The following is an 18,031-nucleotide window of genomic DNA, read 5'->3' as shown; positions in this document are numbered from 1 at the left end:
GAATGAGGGAAGAGGGAGAAGGTCACGTTCCGAAAATCATTCCAGCCGTTTGGAGAAAGGATCTCTGGACGTAGACGAGCGAGTCTCCCGACCACATTATCATCCGGAACTTCCTATCGGACGTAATATGACATTTCATTGAGAGGCTGGTGCTTGATCACGTCGTAGTGCGTTATTTTGAGCGAAAACATCGGCGCTTATATACGGAAGAAGATGGCGTGGGATATAACTGAAGCGGCGCGAGATTGTCGGGCTGGGGAGACTTGTTCGCTCCACAAAACGTTGGCGAAGGCCGTGACGGAAAACTATGTACGATACCTGACGCACCGAAGTTGCTTACTTATACCGATCGAGAGATTCCACCCGCAGGTTTTTTGCTCCCAAACAGCAGCTAACGATTCGCATCGTAATCGGAGCGGTGGTTCTATCGGGCTGGTGTCCCACCTCACCTAACGCTTCTGTGCAGCGAGGAAGAGAAACATATGTTTCTGGGGTGTCGTCACGCCGGTATAACTCGCTACTACTGAACCGACCACGACGCCAGGACAGGCGCAAATGCGAGATGGATGTCGGGCATGGAGAGTTTGAACGCCATATTGCCGAGTGCATGCATGTGCCTTCTGTAACGCGACATATGTACATGAAACGGAATTCACTGGAAAAGCCGCGCGCGCGTCCGCCACATGTTTCGTTGTTCCAACTGCCTGTAGGCCGGCGACACGATGTGGGTCGAGGAAACCGGGCCGCAAACCGCGACCACACCCCAACACCGCCAAATTGGGTTGCTCAAAAACTGATTGAGAAACACTTGGATGCGCCCGACGGGACATTGGACAGTCCCCAAGATACGATTGGTCACATGACGATGAAGCGGTATGCCATCGAAAACGGGAGAACGTTTGGGGCCAGCGAACCAAATATCCCTTCTGCGACACAGTTTGGCTGAAACACGCGAAAAAAGGCGGAGCGCGTGAACTCAGCGCCGGCGGGACGTGGACGCAATTCGCGCCGGGAGAACGTATACAGATGAAGGATGCCAAATTCCACGAGATAAACTGCCGTCGTCTGAGGGAACAACAAGGACTGGGGGACAGAGGCCTGACCGTCTCCGGGATGTCCGGATTGATTTGGGAAATGCGAAGGAGATTCGTGCACCACGAAGTACGCCGCAAGGATCGCATGATTGCCTGATGCAAGTGATCTAGCCTGCAAGAGACCAGCAATGAGGTGGTTTTTCTTCCTGTTGTCGTCAACGCAAATGAACCCCCGGGTGCGTTGAAGAATAGACTGAAAAAGTTTCTCGAACCGCAGCGAAGTGAGCTCGCGACCAGGCCGTGTCATGTTTCTGTTCGTCCGGAAGACAACGAGGACAGCTTTGCGCGGTAGAGTTCATCTGCGCGGAGAAGATAGCGGGGGCTATAGCTGTCCCGACGAAACCGTTGCACCGCCGGTTCACAGGTGGCCAAACCTTTTGACAGCATATCGAGCGCTCCGCCATACGCTGTCCCTCTCGGACAGGACAGAAATTTTCCTCTGTTCTGAAAGCCCAAGCTCTTCTATAGAGCTCACATAGTGAATTTGGAAGAATGTCCGTGCGGCAGTGGGGGTCGACGATGTCGAACAAGTTTACGACCACTTTTACCGGCTGGTGCATATTGGTGCTGCACCAACCACTGTGGCTTGGAGGAAAACCACCATAGGCAATGTTCAGACAAGCGCTTGGGCTTCCTTGTCGCCATGACCGCGTTCACTCCTCCAGCCAACTTCGTGCCGCTCCCTTTTTCCGTTCAGATCCCGGTATCGTTGTGTGACGGCCAACAAAGCGCGAGCCAATCGAAGACTATGAGACGGGGCGACAAAATGGCTGGGTTGGAAAAAACCTGCTCTGCTGCCTCGAAAGCTGGCGCGAGATGATACTGAAGAACGACGGCGGTTTGTGCGTGGATGCGTCGGACGAGACGGAACTTCTGCGACACATGAGGGAAGCATGATTGGGTTATAACGATGTGGACAAGATGTTACCGAGGTACGGGGGTCATTTACTACCCCGCTTGGAACGGCAATCATTAGGAAAAGGGAGGCGAGCATGTCGCGCCCCAAAGCTCAGGAAAACGAAGCACTGCGCCGTTTTCGCGGGCTTAGCTCAAATCTGCGAGCCACGCTGGAGAGACCCAATGGCCACATGCCAGTAAACCAGGTTTCTCCCGCACACGGTCTACAAAGCGTGGGGAGTGCGTCTACGGGCGGGGATGCACGATCAGAAGTATCCCTGAATAGACGCATCGACGAATAGCAGCCTTTTCGAGTACGGACAATGTTGCGGAGAGAGAAAGCGCTGCTACCCCTCTGCGGTGTGCGAAATCCGGTAACGGAGAGGCAGCAATGCGCTGTCTCACGGATGGTTGTGGAGGAGGCCTATGGCCGCTTTGGCGGATTCTACTAAGGCTGCGGAAGACGAAGAAAGTCCTGGAATAGGTGGACATCGACTGATGCCCGCAGCAGAGATACAAACCCTTGGGTGGGAGGACATCCCCAATGCAACGATGGAGTAGGGGCATGTCGAGGATAGTCTCCGTAGGCACACACTAACATGAACCATTTCACGTTTGTTATTGACGAGGATGGATAACGGGACCGTTGGGCAATGTCAGCTCCAAGAATACGTGGATAAGATACGGAAAGGGCCTTGCAGCCTCAAGGAAGGGTTGCTGTCCGTCAGCAAGGTATGTTACAAGAGCAAGCACAATCAGCCACAGGTTTATTCTTCTTCCCTTCACTCCCTGCAACTTTCACTGTCCAGCAACCGAAATAGACGTTGAAAGCCCCATCGTCTCGTCCCCCGACACGTCCTTTAGAAATGCTTAATTGGAAGATGCATTGCACAGTGGGTAGCTCAATATATACCGCGCCTCATATTGTCCTTTCCATGCTGACGACGAACAACGAAACGCTGTGAGGAGTGACTTTAGAATTCAGCTGAGGAAGGGGCGAACTGGGTGAAGGTTCTGAGAGTGCTTTCCGAGTTTGACGAGAAACGTCGTCAAAAAGTTGCTGGTGTGCCAAAAACGCGTCGAAAACGCGTGAGGTTTGCCGCTTATGAAAAAGGATGCGTACAAAACAACTCGGCATGCAGCTGCACGTGACTTGTCAACAAAGCGAATAAAACGCATTCGGACTTTCGGAATCCACGCGACAGTCCCACGGTGCGCAGTATCCGAACGATCCAGCAACCAGGTCTCCAACCCCCTCCGTTTCTCCTTCAAATTGACAGGTGGCATGCACGTGTGGCGAATGAGTCAAACATGCCACAATTTGTTGCGGCGGCGGGCGGAGCTCCGATTGATTGATTGATGCGTATCAGCAGTGGAAGGATCTTTTCGGAGGCGCCCGGCGGCGGCGTCCATATTCTCAACCAACAATTTTTCACGAGAGATTGGTCATTGGAGTATGGGAGGGTGGCCTGTTGCTTTTGACTTGTTTTGCGCGGTGCTCGCGAGTCGCAGTGTTTTGCAACGCAAGATGTGGGGGAGGTGAGCCGACATCTGGAAGCGAGAGCGGAAGCAACCTCCTACGTACAGACATCAGCTGAGGACACGGTCACCCACAGGATTCCTGCTGCAGATAACCTCCCATGCTGAGCACGCTGAGATTTCCATGATAACGAAGGACGGATCCACCTTCCGCGCAAATGGTTTTTGGTGAGAAACGACGTCGCAATGACATGCTCTGGACGGACTCAACAACGTTCATTGCCATGCATGTGCCGTTTTCCCATGCGCATGCAGCCGGACCTGCCGGCGACGCCGGGCATGGGTCTTGCACCAAAAGTCGATGGTCACGGTCAACGGAGTGTGGGGTAAGACGGTGGGGATCGTCTTCGACGATGGACGGCTTGAGCCGTGGGTGTGGAATCAGAGACAGGTTTTGGATTAAGCCTTGAACAATGGATGCGCTGAACCATGGTCGTCGTCGACGTCCCTCACATGTCTTGACTCTTGACCAACAATTCCAAGGATGTGTTGCAGGAAGTAACACTTCACATGCAATGGGTTCACAATGCATGTGAATGGTCGCCCTCTAATGCTGGTCGGATGTGCCCCTGATGTGATTTGTACGATTCATCAAAGTTGATGAGCTTGCACGACGGCGACACAGATCGTCCCTCCTGACCTTTGGACCGGGATCGGGCGACGGCCGTAATGCAAAGTTTATAAATGGGATCGAGCGGATTCCTGATTCACGGCAACGCAAAAATGCCAGAAAATGGCCCACCAGGTGACTTTGCCCGTCTCCTTCGTGCGCGCCGCCCAGTGGCGGTTGTGGCCGATCACTGATTATCGCCCCCGGTCGACGGTCGTACGCACAGTCGGCCCCCTCGAGAAAATGACCTCCCGAGTCCCCATGTCCAAGGCTCCTGGAGTCCAGAATCCGAGTATCATGTCATGGCAGACTGTACATACCCTGAGGGTGTATCATGACGCTGGATTGTTCGCGGATACAACCATCCGCCCGCATATCAAAGTACCCGTTGGCTGGACAGGAAAATACACATACGCCACGGTGGCATTTAATCTCCACGTTGTTCTGCTTCTTATACGCAGTGTTATTACTGGGGGGAATGTGGGTGTATGTCTCGTCACATTTTGTTAGTGATTTATTTTCCTGGTGATTGGTTTTACCAGCCATAATTTAGACCGACCGGTCGTCCTATTCTCTCAGCGCCCAAACCGCACCTTTGTTCTCTTGAGAGCCGGCCGTCGACGCAAAGGGTCCTCTCGTCCTCTCCTTCTATCCGAGTCGTTCTGTGTGTGTAAAGTAGGGAGTGCTAGTAGTCAGCTGCGTGCGAGGGACCCTCCCACAGAAGAGCCGCCCCTCACGTCCCTTCTACTCGAACATTATTGGCGTGGAGAAACTGCCAGAGGGACGACGAGAAGAGTATCATATCACACCACAGCAACAGCGACATTCGTCAAGGGCCTCCCCAACACACCACCAGCGAACTCAACGCAGGGGCAGCAAGCAGCATAGGAGTCAGTCTGAGGAAGGGTCTCGCGGTCAAAACGCTTCTGCCGAAATCAGTCATTCGACTCCGTGATTACAGCCACCTGAACCTCATTCTACGTAAGACATTACCGGAGTCGCCGCTAGCGACAGTCCTTACTTCACCGCTGTAGCAGAATACATCGTCCGGCATACGCAGAAACATCGTACTGAACGTCGCGGTTGACGTTCGACCGGCACTTCGATTCCCAACTGACTTTCGGTGGCTCTCTCAGCATTCGCTCAGCAACCAGCACAGCGTTGGCGGTTGTCAACCGCTTACTTCCCAGTCCCAGTAAAACCCCTTGCCTAGTTGGTCGTTGACGATATCAGACGCTCGAGCCTTTCATCCTGGACGCTTTGAAGAGACCGGAGTTCTTTACCAGCCCACCATCGACCCTGCTGGTCAGCTTTCCGACGGCTCGGTGAACACTACAATGTTCACACCGGCCGCCTTTGGAACCTACACGACGTCCTCCTCGTCATCCTCGGCGGTGGCGGTCCCCACGTTACCCGAGGACGGGGCAGTAGGGTTCTCCATGCCATTCCCATTCTCGCCATCGGCTCTGCCGCTTGACCCGGCCGGAGACGCTCCCACGTTGCTGAACGACGATGAGCAGAAGTACTTTTCTGAGTTCTTGGACGGGTTCTTTCTTGATGAGCCGGTTGCCGCACCGGCAGCACAGCAACAGATGCCACAGCAGACTTTACCGCCGTCAGTGGGGATACCGCTTGTTTCGCAACAGTATCCATTGCACTCACTTGCGATTCCGCTGCACAATTCGGTCGGCCAGCCGCAATCACAGGATGGTGGTATGTTCTTCCAAAAGCCCTTACCACCGCAGGGTTTCCAGAGCGAAGTAGCCATGCTCCCTTTCCACATGCAGCAACATCAGGCGCAACCTGGAGAGACGGGATATTGGGATCGATCGCAATCAACTGTACCTATCGCTATCCCCATCGGGCATCCCGCTCACGGACGGAATTGGAACATACCGCTCTCCGTACATGAAGATCCGAACAGTAATCCATTTACGGCGCTGAAAAATACCCCTCCTTATTACCACCCCATAAATCCGACATTCCAGTATCAGCAGCAACCCCATCAGACGCAGCAAATACAAATACAGCAGCAGCAGCAACCGATGGTGACACAGCATCAAACGCAGCAGCTACAGCAAGTTCAGCAACAACAGCGAATGGAAACCTCGCGTCCCATCGAGTTTGGCCAGTATCTATCACCAGTTTCTGCCCCTGGTGGGTTATCGGTCACGGACGCGAGACGTCCGGAAAGCCAAACGGAGCCTGGGAAATCATCACCAGCAACGCGCGAAACAGCAGCTGGGAAGCCGTCTGGAGCAGCCACTGCCGCCGAGAAAGCCCAGCCTCAAATGCAGGTCGATCAAAAACCAGCCGTTCCGGCATCAAAAAGGGCGTCCGTCGGGTCAGCAGCGGAAACCAAGCAGGCAGATACCCCCAGCTCCGCCACCAACGGAAACAACAGGAGACGGAGCGGCAGCGACGCGCCTGGCGGACCAGCCCGGAAAAAAGTGGCGGGATTGAGAACGGGGGGAAGGGGTGGGAAACAGAATGCCACGGCGGCGTTCTCGAGAGAGGACGCGGATGGGCAGGAAGCAGAGGGGAAGGATGGGAAGAAGCGGAATGGGAGGGAGTTGCTGACTGAGCAGGAGAAGCGGACGAATCATATCTTGTCGGAGCAGAAGCGGAGGACGCTTATTAGGTACGTTGTGGGGATTATGATGCTGGAATCTCCCTCTCGGAGTTTGGTGGGATAGGAACTGACTTGTTGTCGCAATTTCCAGATCCGGATTCAAAGCCCTCGCAGACTTAATCCCCGGCACACAAAGCGCCAGTGCAAGCAACAGCGCCAACGCCGTCGGAATCAGCAAATCCGTCATCCTCCACAACGCCGTTGGCTACATCCGCCACCTCGAATTCGGGAACCGCTCGCTGATGATGCAGCTCGAAAACTTACAGCAGCGTGTCCATCACCACCCGCAACAACAACATATCCCGCACCAAGCCGCTTTACATCTCCGTCAACAACATCCGCATGCGATCCCCGATGATTTACGAATGGCCCAACAGCAACAAATACATCAGAAGATTTATGCCCTGCCGGTCCAGCCACCACCACAGCAGCAGCAATTCACTCAACAGCGACAAATGGCAGTAACGCATGTCCCGCCACCACAGATACCCCCAACGTACTCCGATCAGCAACAACATCACGCTCCCATCCCAAATCAAGCGACAGCACCACCGACGGCGATCAGCATACCCGTCTCTTCACCGACTGGCGTCGATGCGAGCCCGTCGGATCGGAATGTGGTGCATTCACCGTCCGCGGCGCAGGGATCAGGGGCGGAAGCGAGCGCGTCGCCGGTACCGTCTTATTAGCAAGACAATGGACTCGTGTGCCCTTCCCCCGCCTGAACGGCTGTCTTTCTGTCGATGAGCGAGTGCCAGTTCACTCCGGTTGTATGTGTATGTATCCTACCGTATTTCCTTCACCCCTTCCTCGCCTCGCTCTTCACCCTCACACCTCCCGGTTACCCCATAATGTGTACATAAACCTCCCCCGGAGTTCAAACATCGCGCGCGGTCCTTCGGATCGCCTGGCTGTTGTCGCACGGTTTTCTTCGTATTCCTTTCTATGCTTTTTTATATTTTTCACTTACTTTAATCACTCTTGAGGAGGCTTTGCGATGATGATATGAAGCTGTATTTGATTTGAGGGCTTTTAATACTATGCGAGGGGATTTTTTTTTGTGTTTGACAGGTAGATGATGGATTGGGGAGACGTTTGGTACTGTGAGCAGATGTGGGAAGGAGAAATGTCTGAGCGTAAAGCAGAAAAACACCAGGCATGTATTGACAGTATTTCGACAGGATATGGCTTTTTGGTTCGAAGCCACCTAACATGGCATAAGCTTAACCTTTTCCCCTACGGGTTGTATTTCGGGTGGGATATTCGTCTCTGGCTATATTCTTTTGGAATTTGAAGCGTGCATCGACAGCGAGTATCACACACATCAACACAAAACCTACGATTTACTCCGCACGTCAATCCACAACATCCAAACCAAAAAACATGGGCTACCGCATCCCCCTCAAACCCCCCCAAGGCGACTCTCGGCCAACCTCCGATACCCTCCCCACCGACTCCCTCCGGCCCCCCTCCGCCCGCCGCCCATCCCAATTCAAAAAAGGCTCCTCCAAAATCGACGCCTCCACACCGGACCTGCCCACCTCCGACAAACCCGCACCGCGCCCTATATCAACAGTAACAACCCGCACCCAACCCATCTCCCGCGACGACGTCGACATGGCGTTTGACGCGATGAGCAAGGATGGGAAACGCGTGAGAAGGGAGGATGTGAGCCGATTTGTGGATGTGTTTTTCGGGATCGTGCATGGCGATGCGGGGGGCGGTGGGGGGCTCGCTTCTTTCGGACTCAACAACAACCCCGCGACGCCCGCTGGGGGGCGGAAGGAGGCGCGGACCGTGAGCACGAGCACGCCTGGATTACCTGTAGCGGTGGAGAGGGCGGAGGCGCCGCCGCCGTCACGGGGCGGAGGTGGGGTGAAGGTGGATAAAGCGGATGGGATGAAAGCGAAGGCGGTGAAGTTGACGGGGACGGGGAAGGAGGAGATGACGAGGGAACGGTTGGGGAGTCTGGTGATTGGGAAGGTACCGAGTGGGGGCTTTGATGAGGCTTTTCATGTACGTCTGCCTTACATGGATGATTTCTCCCCCCTGATCTGTTACTGACTCGAACTTTTTGCAGTGGTTCGAACCACACACGGAAACCCCGTCCTCACCACCCGCCCTCACCGAATCGTGTCTCCGAAAACTAGCCGCGGCCCTCAGCCCGTACGGGATGGCGCATAAAGGCGACGTGGCGGCGCTGTTGGCGCGGTTTGATGCGGATGGGGATGGGGTGATTGGGTTGGAGGATTTTAGGAAGATGGTTGTTTGAGGCTGCGTGGGAGGCGAGACTTCTGGGTTGGATGTATGGGATTGCGTTTCATGTACAGATATCCAACGGCGCCGAAAGCCTGTTACAAATTCCTGTCAGCGCAAAATACATCCGGCCCGACCTCGTCCGGGGTCATGCTTAAACCGCAGCTCGATTGAACAGATATATACCCGGCATATGTGATCGTAACGAACGTTGCATACCCCCTTCACCGAGCGTCGTCTACATGAGTACGTCAAGCTGCTCGCCCTTGACTAAGGCTTATCTGCCTCTACGCCCCTACATTGTGTTGGCCCGTGTGTACTGTATCCTTTCAGCGTGATGTGTAAGTTCAGTGGGCCCAGCTGCGCTTCCTCCCACAGGTGCCGGATTGACACTATTTGTGTGTCGATGCCCGGACCGACGGACCGGCGAACGTGCACCCCAGACGTCCCATTTCGGCCATGTGTGTCTTTCTTGGCGCCGAGAATAAGCCAGACGGTGCGGTCTTATGTGATGACGCATCGGGTATGGGTGCCGCCGTGACGCAACTGGCCATCGGGGTCGGCGTGCGATTGAGGGCGTTGAGGCTGGTCCCTAAAGCGTATCTTGTTGGCGTAGAAAGCCTCTCCTCGCTATGGTTGTCCTTCGGGAACATCTCTGGATCTGATCCCGGAATGATAAGCGGCCAAGAGACCACTCTGGAGACCATCCCCTTGCGGCGGGTTGCTCGACATGGGGAGTTGTTGGCATGCGATGTTGAGAGGATCTCTCCTCCGGCCACCGTTCTCGCGGCCAATGGATGAACTCAATCCAATCACGAAGGTATCGTTGAGCTCAAGGCCTGGCGCTTCCATTGACTTCGGCTCCATTGTCGTCATCGTCCGCGTCGTCGACCACTCGGTATAGCACACGGATTCGAAGCCTGTATGGACGAAGTTTGAGTACAACGCATTCAAACCCACGGCGAGAATACGCCGCAAATGTTGCTTCCCATTAAAACACTCTCGAACTTACGAGCACGTCGAACACATCACTTCATCCACGCCCTCCTCCAATTCCTGCTCGCGCACAATGTATCGCCCGCCACAGCGGCACGGCCATATGAACGCTCCACCACTGCCCGCTACATTCCCATCCCGATCACCGTCATCACCCCCATCCCCTTCCTCATAATACTCCATATCATCCAGATCCACCTCGCTATGCACAATCCCATCTCCCGTGGATGCTGCTCCAGAACGCAGTCTGTCGTCGTAGGCGTCACGCAGAGCCGGGTCGCGTAGAGTTGCGTAGGCGGCGTGGATGGTGCGGAAAGCGTGCGTGCGTTGGGTGAGGGCGGCGGGCGAGAAGGTTGGCGGTGCTTTGTCGGGGTGATACTGGAAAGAAGAGGGGAGAGTGAGTTGGTTGGAACTCCGCTTGACATAAGAAGAAGGGTGCAGACGTACCTCCAAGGCCAGTTTCTGGTACTGCCGTTTAATATCGTCGGCGGACGCGGAGGGCGGCAGTTGCAGCGTCTCGTAGTGCGTGCGCCGCGGCGTCGTTGAACTCGCCATTTATGGAGAGAGGTGAGCTTGAACGGAAGGACTGATATATATGCAAGACGTGGCCCGCTGTCTTCCCCTTCCTCAGACCTTCCTCTCTCGTTAACGTTCTCGAATTTGGTAATTGCTGTTGGGGGAGAACTCTGAGAAGAACGACCGAACGCGACCGGCCTTTTTTCACACCTCCAAAAGTCACACTTGCCACTGCGAAGGGCGATGGACCAGGCGACAGAGGCCATAACAGACGGCGACATCGACAACGATCACGAGCGAAACATAAACAATGCTCTCCGCTCTCACTACCATCTCAGCGCCTCGCCCCCTCGTTCGCACATCGGCGCCGTGGGCGAAAGTCTTAACCCGTTTCAGCAGTCCCAACGCTCAGCGACGTCTTCACACTCCCTCAACAGCACACCCTTCTACATGCACCAACGGTCAGCCCTCGCTTCGGCTTTATCGTGGAGGAGGTGCGGGAAGCCAACGGAGGGAGTCGCCCTTATGCATAGTGCAACAATGGCCACCCGCGTTGGGGTCTGTGCGGACGTCTGTCACGAGGTATGAAGTCTTTTTCTCCCAGTCCACATATGAGGCGACAAAGCTCACCAGGTTTTCCCCTATTCTTACGCTCCAGCCCAAAACAATGGCACGCCCGCCAATCCCGCGACACCTTCGTCAAGCAACGCGCGCAGGACGGGTACCGCTCCAGAGCAGCATACAAGCTGGAAGGGATCCAGAAACGATTCGGCTTGATGAAGCGGGGGATGAATGTGTTGGATTTGGGCGGATGCCCCGGTGGATGGGCGCAGGTTGCCGTTAAATTCGTCGGCGGTGGTGGGCGGGGGAGAAAACCATCAGAGAATCTCGAAAAGGAGGGTGATACCGCTACAGAGACCGCTCACCCCAGCAAAACGGGCAAAGTAGTCTCCATCGACCTCCTCCCCACCGACCCCATCGCCGGCGTCGACATCATCCAGGGCGACATGACCGACCCAAAGGTGCTCGCCCGCATCCACTCCATCATCAATCCGACCGAGACTCCCACATCGCTCAAAACTCCTGCATTCGACGTAGTCCTCTCCGACATGGCCCACCCGTTCACAGGCTCGCGCACTGCCGACGTGTTGCGTGTTATTAGCCTGTGCGAGCTGGCGCTGAGCGTGGCGGAGAGCGAGGGCGTGTTGAAGAGTGGGGGTGCGTTTGTGTGTAAGTTTATTCAGGGGAGTGGGGATGCTGGTAAGTAAAAGTTTCAGGAAACTCCTTTGTCACGCTGGGGATGTGTATATGTAGATTAACGCGGTTGTGTTTTCAGATTTGAAGGCATTGCTTGAAACCCGCTTTGCGAAAGTCGCGTACGAGAAACCGGAGGCGAGCAGGAGTAGGAGTGCGGAAGGGTATCTGGTTTGTCTCGGGTATCGCCGACCGGCTGCATCTGAGTGAGATATCAGGCCCATCGGGAGGTGTGTTTTGTACAGGAACGAGGATCCAAATCAGAGACAGGGTGCCCGACTTATGAAAAGCAGCATGCGGTCACCGCTTTGCAGAAAAGCGCAAGGGAGGTCCTCCGCGGCTAGGCGAGCAGAGAACGCGCTGGTCTCAGTACGTCAGGAAAATGATCTGGGAGAGGTTTGATCTGATTCTCGACGCGCATCATTCGTACGTCCATGAAAGCCGAACCTTACATAATCAGTGCCGGATACCCAGCAGAGGTTGACCATCTGGACATGAGGCTGTGATATATGCGGCCTACAATATGCATCCAGCGCACAGCAAAACCACATTTGGGAAAAGCATGGATGTCGCGGATGAAGGAGACCCTTGAAATCCCAGAGAACGCGAGCGAGGGAGGGAAGGGAACTGAGCATCTATGACCGCCATAATTCTCCTCACGGCACGGAGAGGACGCAGGCGCCTCTGAACGGGCGTACGGAACATTGTCGCAGCCTCCCCATCGGCGCAAATGCAATTTCGCAACCCTTGACTTTTTGCACAATCACGCGAAGCAGTCCCGCTTCAGGCGTATCGGGAAACCATGGGCGGAGCGCGGATTCTAGGCATTGGTCTCCGTTTAGATCTTATATTACTTTCATGTGGGGACTTTGGTGGTACCGCCCATATAGAGGATTTAGAAGCCGATATCGCAAATATGCAAATGACATCACGACGACGTATCCTTCATGGATTGTCTGGCATTAAAGTCGCAAAGCAAGATGGAGTGTGAGACGGGGTCAATGCTCCTCCAATGCGAATGAGATGAATCCGAGTAGTATAGTTTTCTGTGTACGTTTTTGCGAATAGAAACTGTTATTGACTTCTTTTTCGCGAATCGCGAGACGTCCTTACGTGTCAAGTTCCAGCTGGTGTTCTGTCAGGCGTCAAAGGTATTATAATACTGTAGCATCGGGTTACGTGTGCGCGGATGCTGTCAATTCAAACTCCGTTCGGACAACCAGTGACCAAGATTGCGGGGCTATTATTTCATTCAGGTACGTGTTATTGCAGCACGAGGGTGTTCGCTGAGGGATTACCAAGACCCGTTCTTCCGAGCTCATCCGCAGACAGCACATTTTCGGAGATGCGTGAGGTTTTCGAAAGTTGTGGTGACAGGTATAAAGGGCAGGGGAGGCCCGCTTCGGTTCGTCTGAAGATAGTCCCCGTCAACTGGCGAACTCGCTCACCCCTTCCGATCTTTGACCCACACTATGCCATCCCGTGTAGGCGGCTTGGGCTGCGTCCTCTGCTGCAAAACCTTCCCCTCCCAGCGCGCCCGTCAGCAGCACAACCAAGATTCTCCAGCCCATTCCATCTTCCGGTGCCCGATCTGCAACCAGCAATTTCTAGACTCCACCGCCTTCATCCAACACTGCAGCTCCCCCCGCCACAGACCGCTAACACCCTCCCTCCAATGCCCACGCTGCCACAAAGGTTTTCCGGGCGGTCCATCAGGCCTGATCATGCATCTCGAAAGCAACGGGTGGTGCGCTAGCCGGATGGGCGTCGACCGGGAGCGCATCAGAAAATTCGTGATGGCCGCCGACACCCAAAGGATGATCACCCACGAGACAATACTTCTAGCGGTCCACCCGCCCCGCGTTGCGTCTTTGCCGGCGGAGACTGCCGACAACGAAGACGAAATCATCGAACTCCACCGCCACATCTGCCCCAAATGCCCTTCCACCCGCGGTCAATTCACCTCCGCCCAGGCGCTGGCCGACCATCTGAACTCTCCCGTGCACGACGCCCCAATCTACAAATGCCCCGATAAATCCATCCGCGCGTCAACGGCTGAACTGGCCCATCAGCATCGTTCAAGACGCTCAGTGGGCTTAGCCAGCATCTCGAGTACGGGTCTTGTAATGGCGGGGCTGACACATTTGAAGCGGTGTTGACCGTCGTGACGAGCAAATTGGCGGGTATGGGGTTTCAGATTACTACGGGAGCATAGTCTTCTTCTTTGTCTGCTATGTACTCCGCAGCTTGCATGGTTTACGGGAGGCGTATGTTGAAAGCCCCGCTTCCTTTTTGCTTTGCAATACCCAGCATAGTGCGTCATTCGTTCTTTCTAATGGTAGGCAAAAGTCCCTTGAGCTAAAAGTCAGCATGTACCACATTAAAAGGAGCTCTTTCAATGCCGGCTCTTCTCATGCCGGAATCATCAGAAAGTCGAATGCGAAGTCTCCGCAAAAGGCTTTGTGTGTCTGGAATGGTACGTAACGGAAGTACCACCACAGGTTGGGAAATGAAGTCATCTTTGTCTTGACTTTTGAAAACATGTGTAAAGAAGACGGGCTGCTCTAACTCCGCTCATGTCGGACGAAAACGTCAGCGTGTCAAACCAACGAATAGGCATGCATCATGATGATGCGACATCCATGCCTTTACGAATGGTCCGCAATTGAGAACAGGGGACGGGCGACACCCTCGCGCGGTGGATGTAAGAGAATGCAATGGCCCGTGAATGACATGAAATGTGTATGAATGCGAATAAATTACAAAATTTGTGTTGGTATGTCGATCTGTCTCCCCTCCCTACTTCTTTCCCCCCTTCCCCCTCTTCCCAATCCTCCCCAACGCCCGTTTCCTCTTCCTGACCTCCTCCCCAAACTCCCCTCCCACGCCCCCCGCCTCTCGTGTGCGTTTCACATTGCTCGCAGCAGCCAACAACTCCGCCGCGTCTCCATACTTGCGTTTCTTTCCATTTTCCGAGAGCTGGGTGCCCCGCGTGGAGAGGTCGGCGGCGCGTTGGGATTTACGGGCGAGGTGGCCCGTGCCGTGGGTTAGGGTGTCGGATTCTTCGACGGCGCGGTGGACGGAGCGGAGGGAGGCGAAGTCTTCTTCTAGGGCCTGGTGGGAGGGGGGAGAGGTAATTCGTCAGACATGAAATGAAATGGGGACAGATTGGGGGGAAGGTAATTTACCTGGAACTCGTCGTTAAACCGTAACCGTGCCCCCTGCGTCTCGATCGCCTTCTGCAGCTTCTTATCCTCCCTCGTCAAATTCAAACGCACAAAGTTCTCCTCCTCAAACCGTTCACGTTCGGCCCACTTCTCATCCTCTTTGCTAGCGCCGACTTCGCTGGCGCCGTACCCGGTCCCCTGGGCGGTTTGCTCCTCCGGCCGGTCATCATACTGCGATCTCAGGTCGCGGAGGAGACGCGATCGGGATGCTTTCTCCTTCGCCTGTTGGGTAAGACGGCCGGTCTTGGTGCGCTGGGAGTCGTCGTAGGGCATGGGTGCGAGTTTGGGGGGGCGGTAGACTCCACCTGTGGTGTCGGCGTCCCTATCGGCTGTGTCGTGCTCTACGCCGGCGGAGAGCATGGCGCTCGGGTTGGGCTTGAAGTTAAGGGGGTCGGTGACGGCGGCGGCGAGGCTTTTGCCGTCGGCATCTTTGGCTTCCTTGTTGTCGTCCTGCATTGATGCGGCCTTGACGAGTTTGTCGATCTGGTATTTGAGTTTTTGTTCGAGAGGCTTGATCTTTTCCATGACGATGCGGAGCTCGACTAGTTCGTCGATGACGGGGTGGCCGGAGACGGGCCGGCCGTGCAGCTTGAGAAGGAGGTAGAAGGCGAGGTTGGTGAGGTAGCTGAGCATAGAGTGAACTTTGATTTCCAGTAAGCTGACGCCGTTATGCGTTCGGATGTCTCCTGCATGTGCACTTTTGTGGGTGGTGGAAAACGATATATGAGCTTCTGATGCGCGCAAATAAGCGGTAGAGTGCATGATAGGGTCTACGCACCTTTCGACAGTAGTCGCCAATCGCATACGCAGCTCCACAAGCTTATCCTTAAAGTCTTTGATCAGCGTCCCTAGCTCATTCACATCCTTTTGCACTAATGCCCGGACCGCAGGCGATAGGTCCGGCTCATCGAGCAATTCAACTTTCGAAAGCAAGGCACAAAAGGAGAGTGTGATGAGCAATCATACCGATAACTTCCTTTCACGTCAAAAGAGCAAAGATTTGGGATAGGCGGAAAAGATGTACGATCGTCAAGCAACACGCCTCCAAGCCTGCGATCAGCAGAAAGAGGAGGCGCGCAATAAACCAGGCGCTCACTGACTTTTGTTGTTCCACGTTTAACCATTTACGCAACGCATTGCTCCCCGAGGGGAGCCCAGAGCGAAAAACTTTGGTCGGCCTTGTCGAGAGTCACCGCGAACGGGACACCTCATCAAGCCCGACCACCGTGGGTTTGAAGTTTTGGGAGGGGAAGACAAGAGTATGGGGATGGGATGGTTTGAGGTGGAAGGGACAGTTACCTTTGCGGGCCCGTGGTAATGTATCGTCGTCGTCGGGGCCTACATCGTCACCCTCAACAACATCCTCCTCCTCCTCCTCACCGTCCGAATCAGAGGCAATATGCTCCTCCTCCTCGCCTCCGTCTCTCCCATCCGTATCCAGCTCGTCGCCTTCTTCCTCCCCCAAATCTTCGGCCTCGTCAGACTCCTCGTCCGAAACCTCGACTTCCTGCACGGCGACGGACTTAGTCCTTTTTGTCGCCTTGGCTGGTGATTTCGCCGAGGAGGTAGCGGCTGTAACCTTAGCGGCTGCTGCACCGGTAGTCCTTGCCTTTGGCGTGCGCTTGGCGAGAGTCTTCGTCGCCGCCATGTTTGGTTCAATTGCTGGGTACGAGATGCAGGGAAGAACGTTGGATGAACAAAAAGATCTTGAAGCCAAAATGCGCCAGGAGTCACGTGGAGCATTATCGAAAGTCCCGTGACTGCTGGCTCACTGTCCTCTTGGCTCTTTTGGATGTCACGCGTCAGCTCGCCCCGTTGACCTCCACGTCGCTCGTCGCAACCAAATCATTCCTCTCCTTCTCTCGGAGGCTGCTGCTCAGAAGATGTGATATACAGTATATCGTCGCCGTGTCTTTGATTCCCTCCCATCGCTCAATTCCCCTCCAAACCTGAGTTTGCTGCATCCGACCCTGCATACACTTCGTCGCTCAACGGAATAACAACGCATATCGAATCCCACATTCCACAAAGATGGCTCCCGCAAACATCCCCCCTGCTACCGACAGCGCAAACGCCGGTCTCGCCGAACTAACCCCTCACGAACGAGACGATCTCGTCAAGGACACCGACACCTTCATTGCATCCCTCTCCCCGACCGATATCCACCAAAAACTCCAAGCCGACCAAGCACTCCTCGACAGCTACTGGGCTGATGACGAGAATTGGAGTTACGGCGTGTTTTATCACTGCAAGGACGACCCGAGGTGGCTGGTCCCGAAACGCATAAAGTCTATGGGTTGGACGATCAACTTTGCGTCGAGTTCGGATAGGGCGAGGGAGTTTAGGCAGGCTAATCGCTTGCTCAAAAGGGCTGCGGCAAAGGTGAAGGCCAGCGAGTAGATGTGACAGACGAGGGGCCATAGCCAGCCCAGCCTATACTTCAAATTTCGTAAAGAGACAGCGTATGGCCGAGTCATAAAAATAGTGCACAAACGATAGTTAGCTCTTTCGCGCGGGCGACTTTGCAAAAGGGGAATGTCGATAACTCTCAAAGCCAGCATGAAGAGACAGGGCAGAAGGCGCTCCATACACCTCAGAAAATGGTCAAGGGTGTTGTAAACCGATGTTTATGCCTCCACTGTATAGTTCCGGGTAGCGTTTTGCTGTGGCCCAGCAGTGAGTTCTTAGGGAAAAAAGAAACTAAAAGGCTTCGGCTTTCACATAACGTCACAAGGTCAAGAGGAGAAAGACGAAAATGATGGGCGAAAAGTCGAAAAGAGAGAGCGACGCGAGCAGGATTTGAACCTGCGCCCGCAGAGCGGAGTAGATTTCTAGTCTACCGCCTTAGACCACTCGGCCATCGCGTCTTGTTGTATTCCAGCTGTTTATTTTGAAAGTTGTTTATTAGTATAATGCGCACAACTGGATCCAATTTTTTGATTCTCCCTTTGCGAGCGACCCGTATCATCAACGACATCCCCAGAGCAACTTTTTGCCCACTGTCCACCCC

At 54.6% G+C, this 18,031-nt stretch overlaps 8 protein-coding genes and 1 non-coding gene across 9 annotated transcripts; 5 read left to right on the top strand and 4 right to left on the bottom strand.

Moving 5' to 3' along the window:
- Window positions 1-158: 158 nt before the first annotated feature.
- EV422DRAFT_44925 (uncharacterized protein) lies at window positions 159-1,444 on the bottom strand. The gene has a single exon (XM_053067233.1). It carries the CDS (start codon window positions 1,179-1,181, stop codon window positions 450-452), a length of 732 nt encoding a protein of 243 aa, XP_052926067.1. The 5' UTR covers window positions 1,182-1,444; the 3' UTR covers window positions 159-449.
- A 3,620-nt stretch (window positions 1,445-5,064) lies between these two features.
- Window positions 5,065-7,588, top strand: EV422DRAFT_44905 (uncharacterized protein). The gene is made up of 2 exons (XM_053067232.1): window positions 5,065-6,781; window positions 6,864-7,588. Exons 1-2 carry the CDS (start codon window positions 5,478-5,480, stop codon window positions 7,459-7,461), a joined length of 1,902 nt encoding a protein of 633 aa, XP_052926066.1. The 5' UTR covers window positions 5,065-5,477; the 3' UTR covers window positions 7,462-7,588.
- Window positions 7,589-8,014: 426 nt separating this feature from the next.
- On the top strand, window positions 8,015-9,266 carry EV422DRAFT_44880 (uncharacterized protein). The gene is made up of 2 exons (XM_053067231.1): window positions 8,015-8,788; window positions 8,853-9,266. The coding sequence occupies exons 1-2, from the start codon at window positions 8,156-8,158 to the stop codon at window positions 9,042-9,044; spliced, it is 825 nt and encodes a 274-aa protein (XP_052926065.1). The 5' UTR covers window positions 8,015-8,155; the 3' UTR covers window positions 9,045-9,266.
- A 594-nt stretch (window positions 9,267-9,860) lies between these two features.
- EV422DRAFT_506153 (DnaJ domain-containing protein) lies at window positions 9,861-10,579 on the bottom strand (the record flags this gene model as incomplete). Its single annotated transcript, XM_053068538.1, has 3 exons — window positions 9,861-9,948; window positions 10,041-10,402; window positions 10,472-10,579. The coding sequence occupies 3 exons, from the start codon at window positions 10,577-10,579 to the stop codon at window positions 9,861-9,863; spliced, it is 558 nt and encodes a 185-aa protein (XP_052926064.1).
- A 271-nt stretch (window positions 10,580-10,850) lies between these two features.
- On the top strand, window positions 10,851-12,004 carry EV422DRAFT_567230 (FtsJ-like methyltransferase-domain-containing protein; the record flags this gene model as incomplete). Its single annotated transcript, XM_053072519.1, has 3 exons — window positions 10,851-11,122; window positions 11,199-11,800; window positions 11,877-12,004. The coding sequence occupies 3 exons, from the start codon at window positions 10,851-10,853 to the stop codon at window positions 12,002-12,004; spliced, it is 1,002 nt and encodes a 333-aa protein (XP_052926063.1).
- Window positions 12,005-12,965: 961 nt separating this feature from the next.
- On the top strand, window positions 12,966-14,210 carry EV422DRAFT_44842 (uncharacterized protein). Its single transcript, XM_053067230.1, has 2 exons — window positions 12,966-13,050; window positions 13,112-14,210. The coding sequence occupies exon 2, from the start codon at window positions 13,267-13,269 to the stop codon at window positions 13,951-13,953; it is 687 nt and encodes a 228-aa protein (XP_052926062.1). The 5' UTR covers window positions 12,966-13,050; window positions 13,112-13,266; the 3' UTR covers window positions 13,954-14,210.
- A 63-nt stretch (window positions 14,211-14,273) lies between these two features.
- Window positions 14,274-16,708, bottom strand: EV422DRAFT_44831 (Sas10/Utp3/C1D family-domain-containing protein). Its single transcript, XM_053067229.1, has 4 exons — window positions 16,321-16,708; window positions 15,800-15,941; window positions 14,983-15,718; window positions 14,274-14,908 (listed from the first exon to the last, which is right to left on the bottom strand). Exons 1-4 carry the CDS (start codon window positions 16,667-16,669, stop codon window positions 14,594-14,596), a joined length of 1,542 nt encoding a protein of 513 aa, XP_052926061.1. The 5' UTR covers window positions 16,670-16,708; the 3' UTR covers window positions 14,274-14,593.
- An 88-nt stretch (window positions 16,709-16,796) lies between these two features.
- EV422DRAFT_528315 (uncharacterized protein) lies at window positions 16,797-17,748 on the top strand. The gene has a single exon (XM_053070274.1). It carries the CDS (start codon window positions 17,053-17,055, stop codon window positions 17,419-17,421), a length of 369 nt encoding a protein of 122 aa, XP_052926060.1. The 5' UTR covers window positions 16,797-17,052; the 3' UTR covers window positions 17,422-17,748.
- Window positions 17,749-17,805: 57 nt separating this feature from the next.
- On the bottom strand, window positions 17,806-17,888 carry EV422DRAFT_t72. The gene has a single exon. It is a non-coding gene; the product is annotated as a tRNA-Ser (tRNA).
- Window positions 17,889-18,031: the final 143 nt, after the last annotated feature.

The sequence above is a fragment of the Fimicolochytrium jonesii genome (assembly GCF_025526975.1).
Source record: "Fimicolochytrium jonesii strain JEL569 chromosome Unknown EV422scaffold_10, whole genome shotgun sequence".
Classification (NCBI taxonomy): Eukaryota; Fungi; Chytridiomycota; class Chytridiomycetes; order Spizellomycetales; family Powellomycetaceae; genus Fimicolochytrium; species Fimicolochytrium jonesii.
Note: the sequence above shows the minus strand (reverse complement) of the source record. Positions and strands in the feature narration are given on the sequence as shown.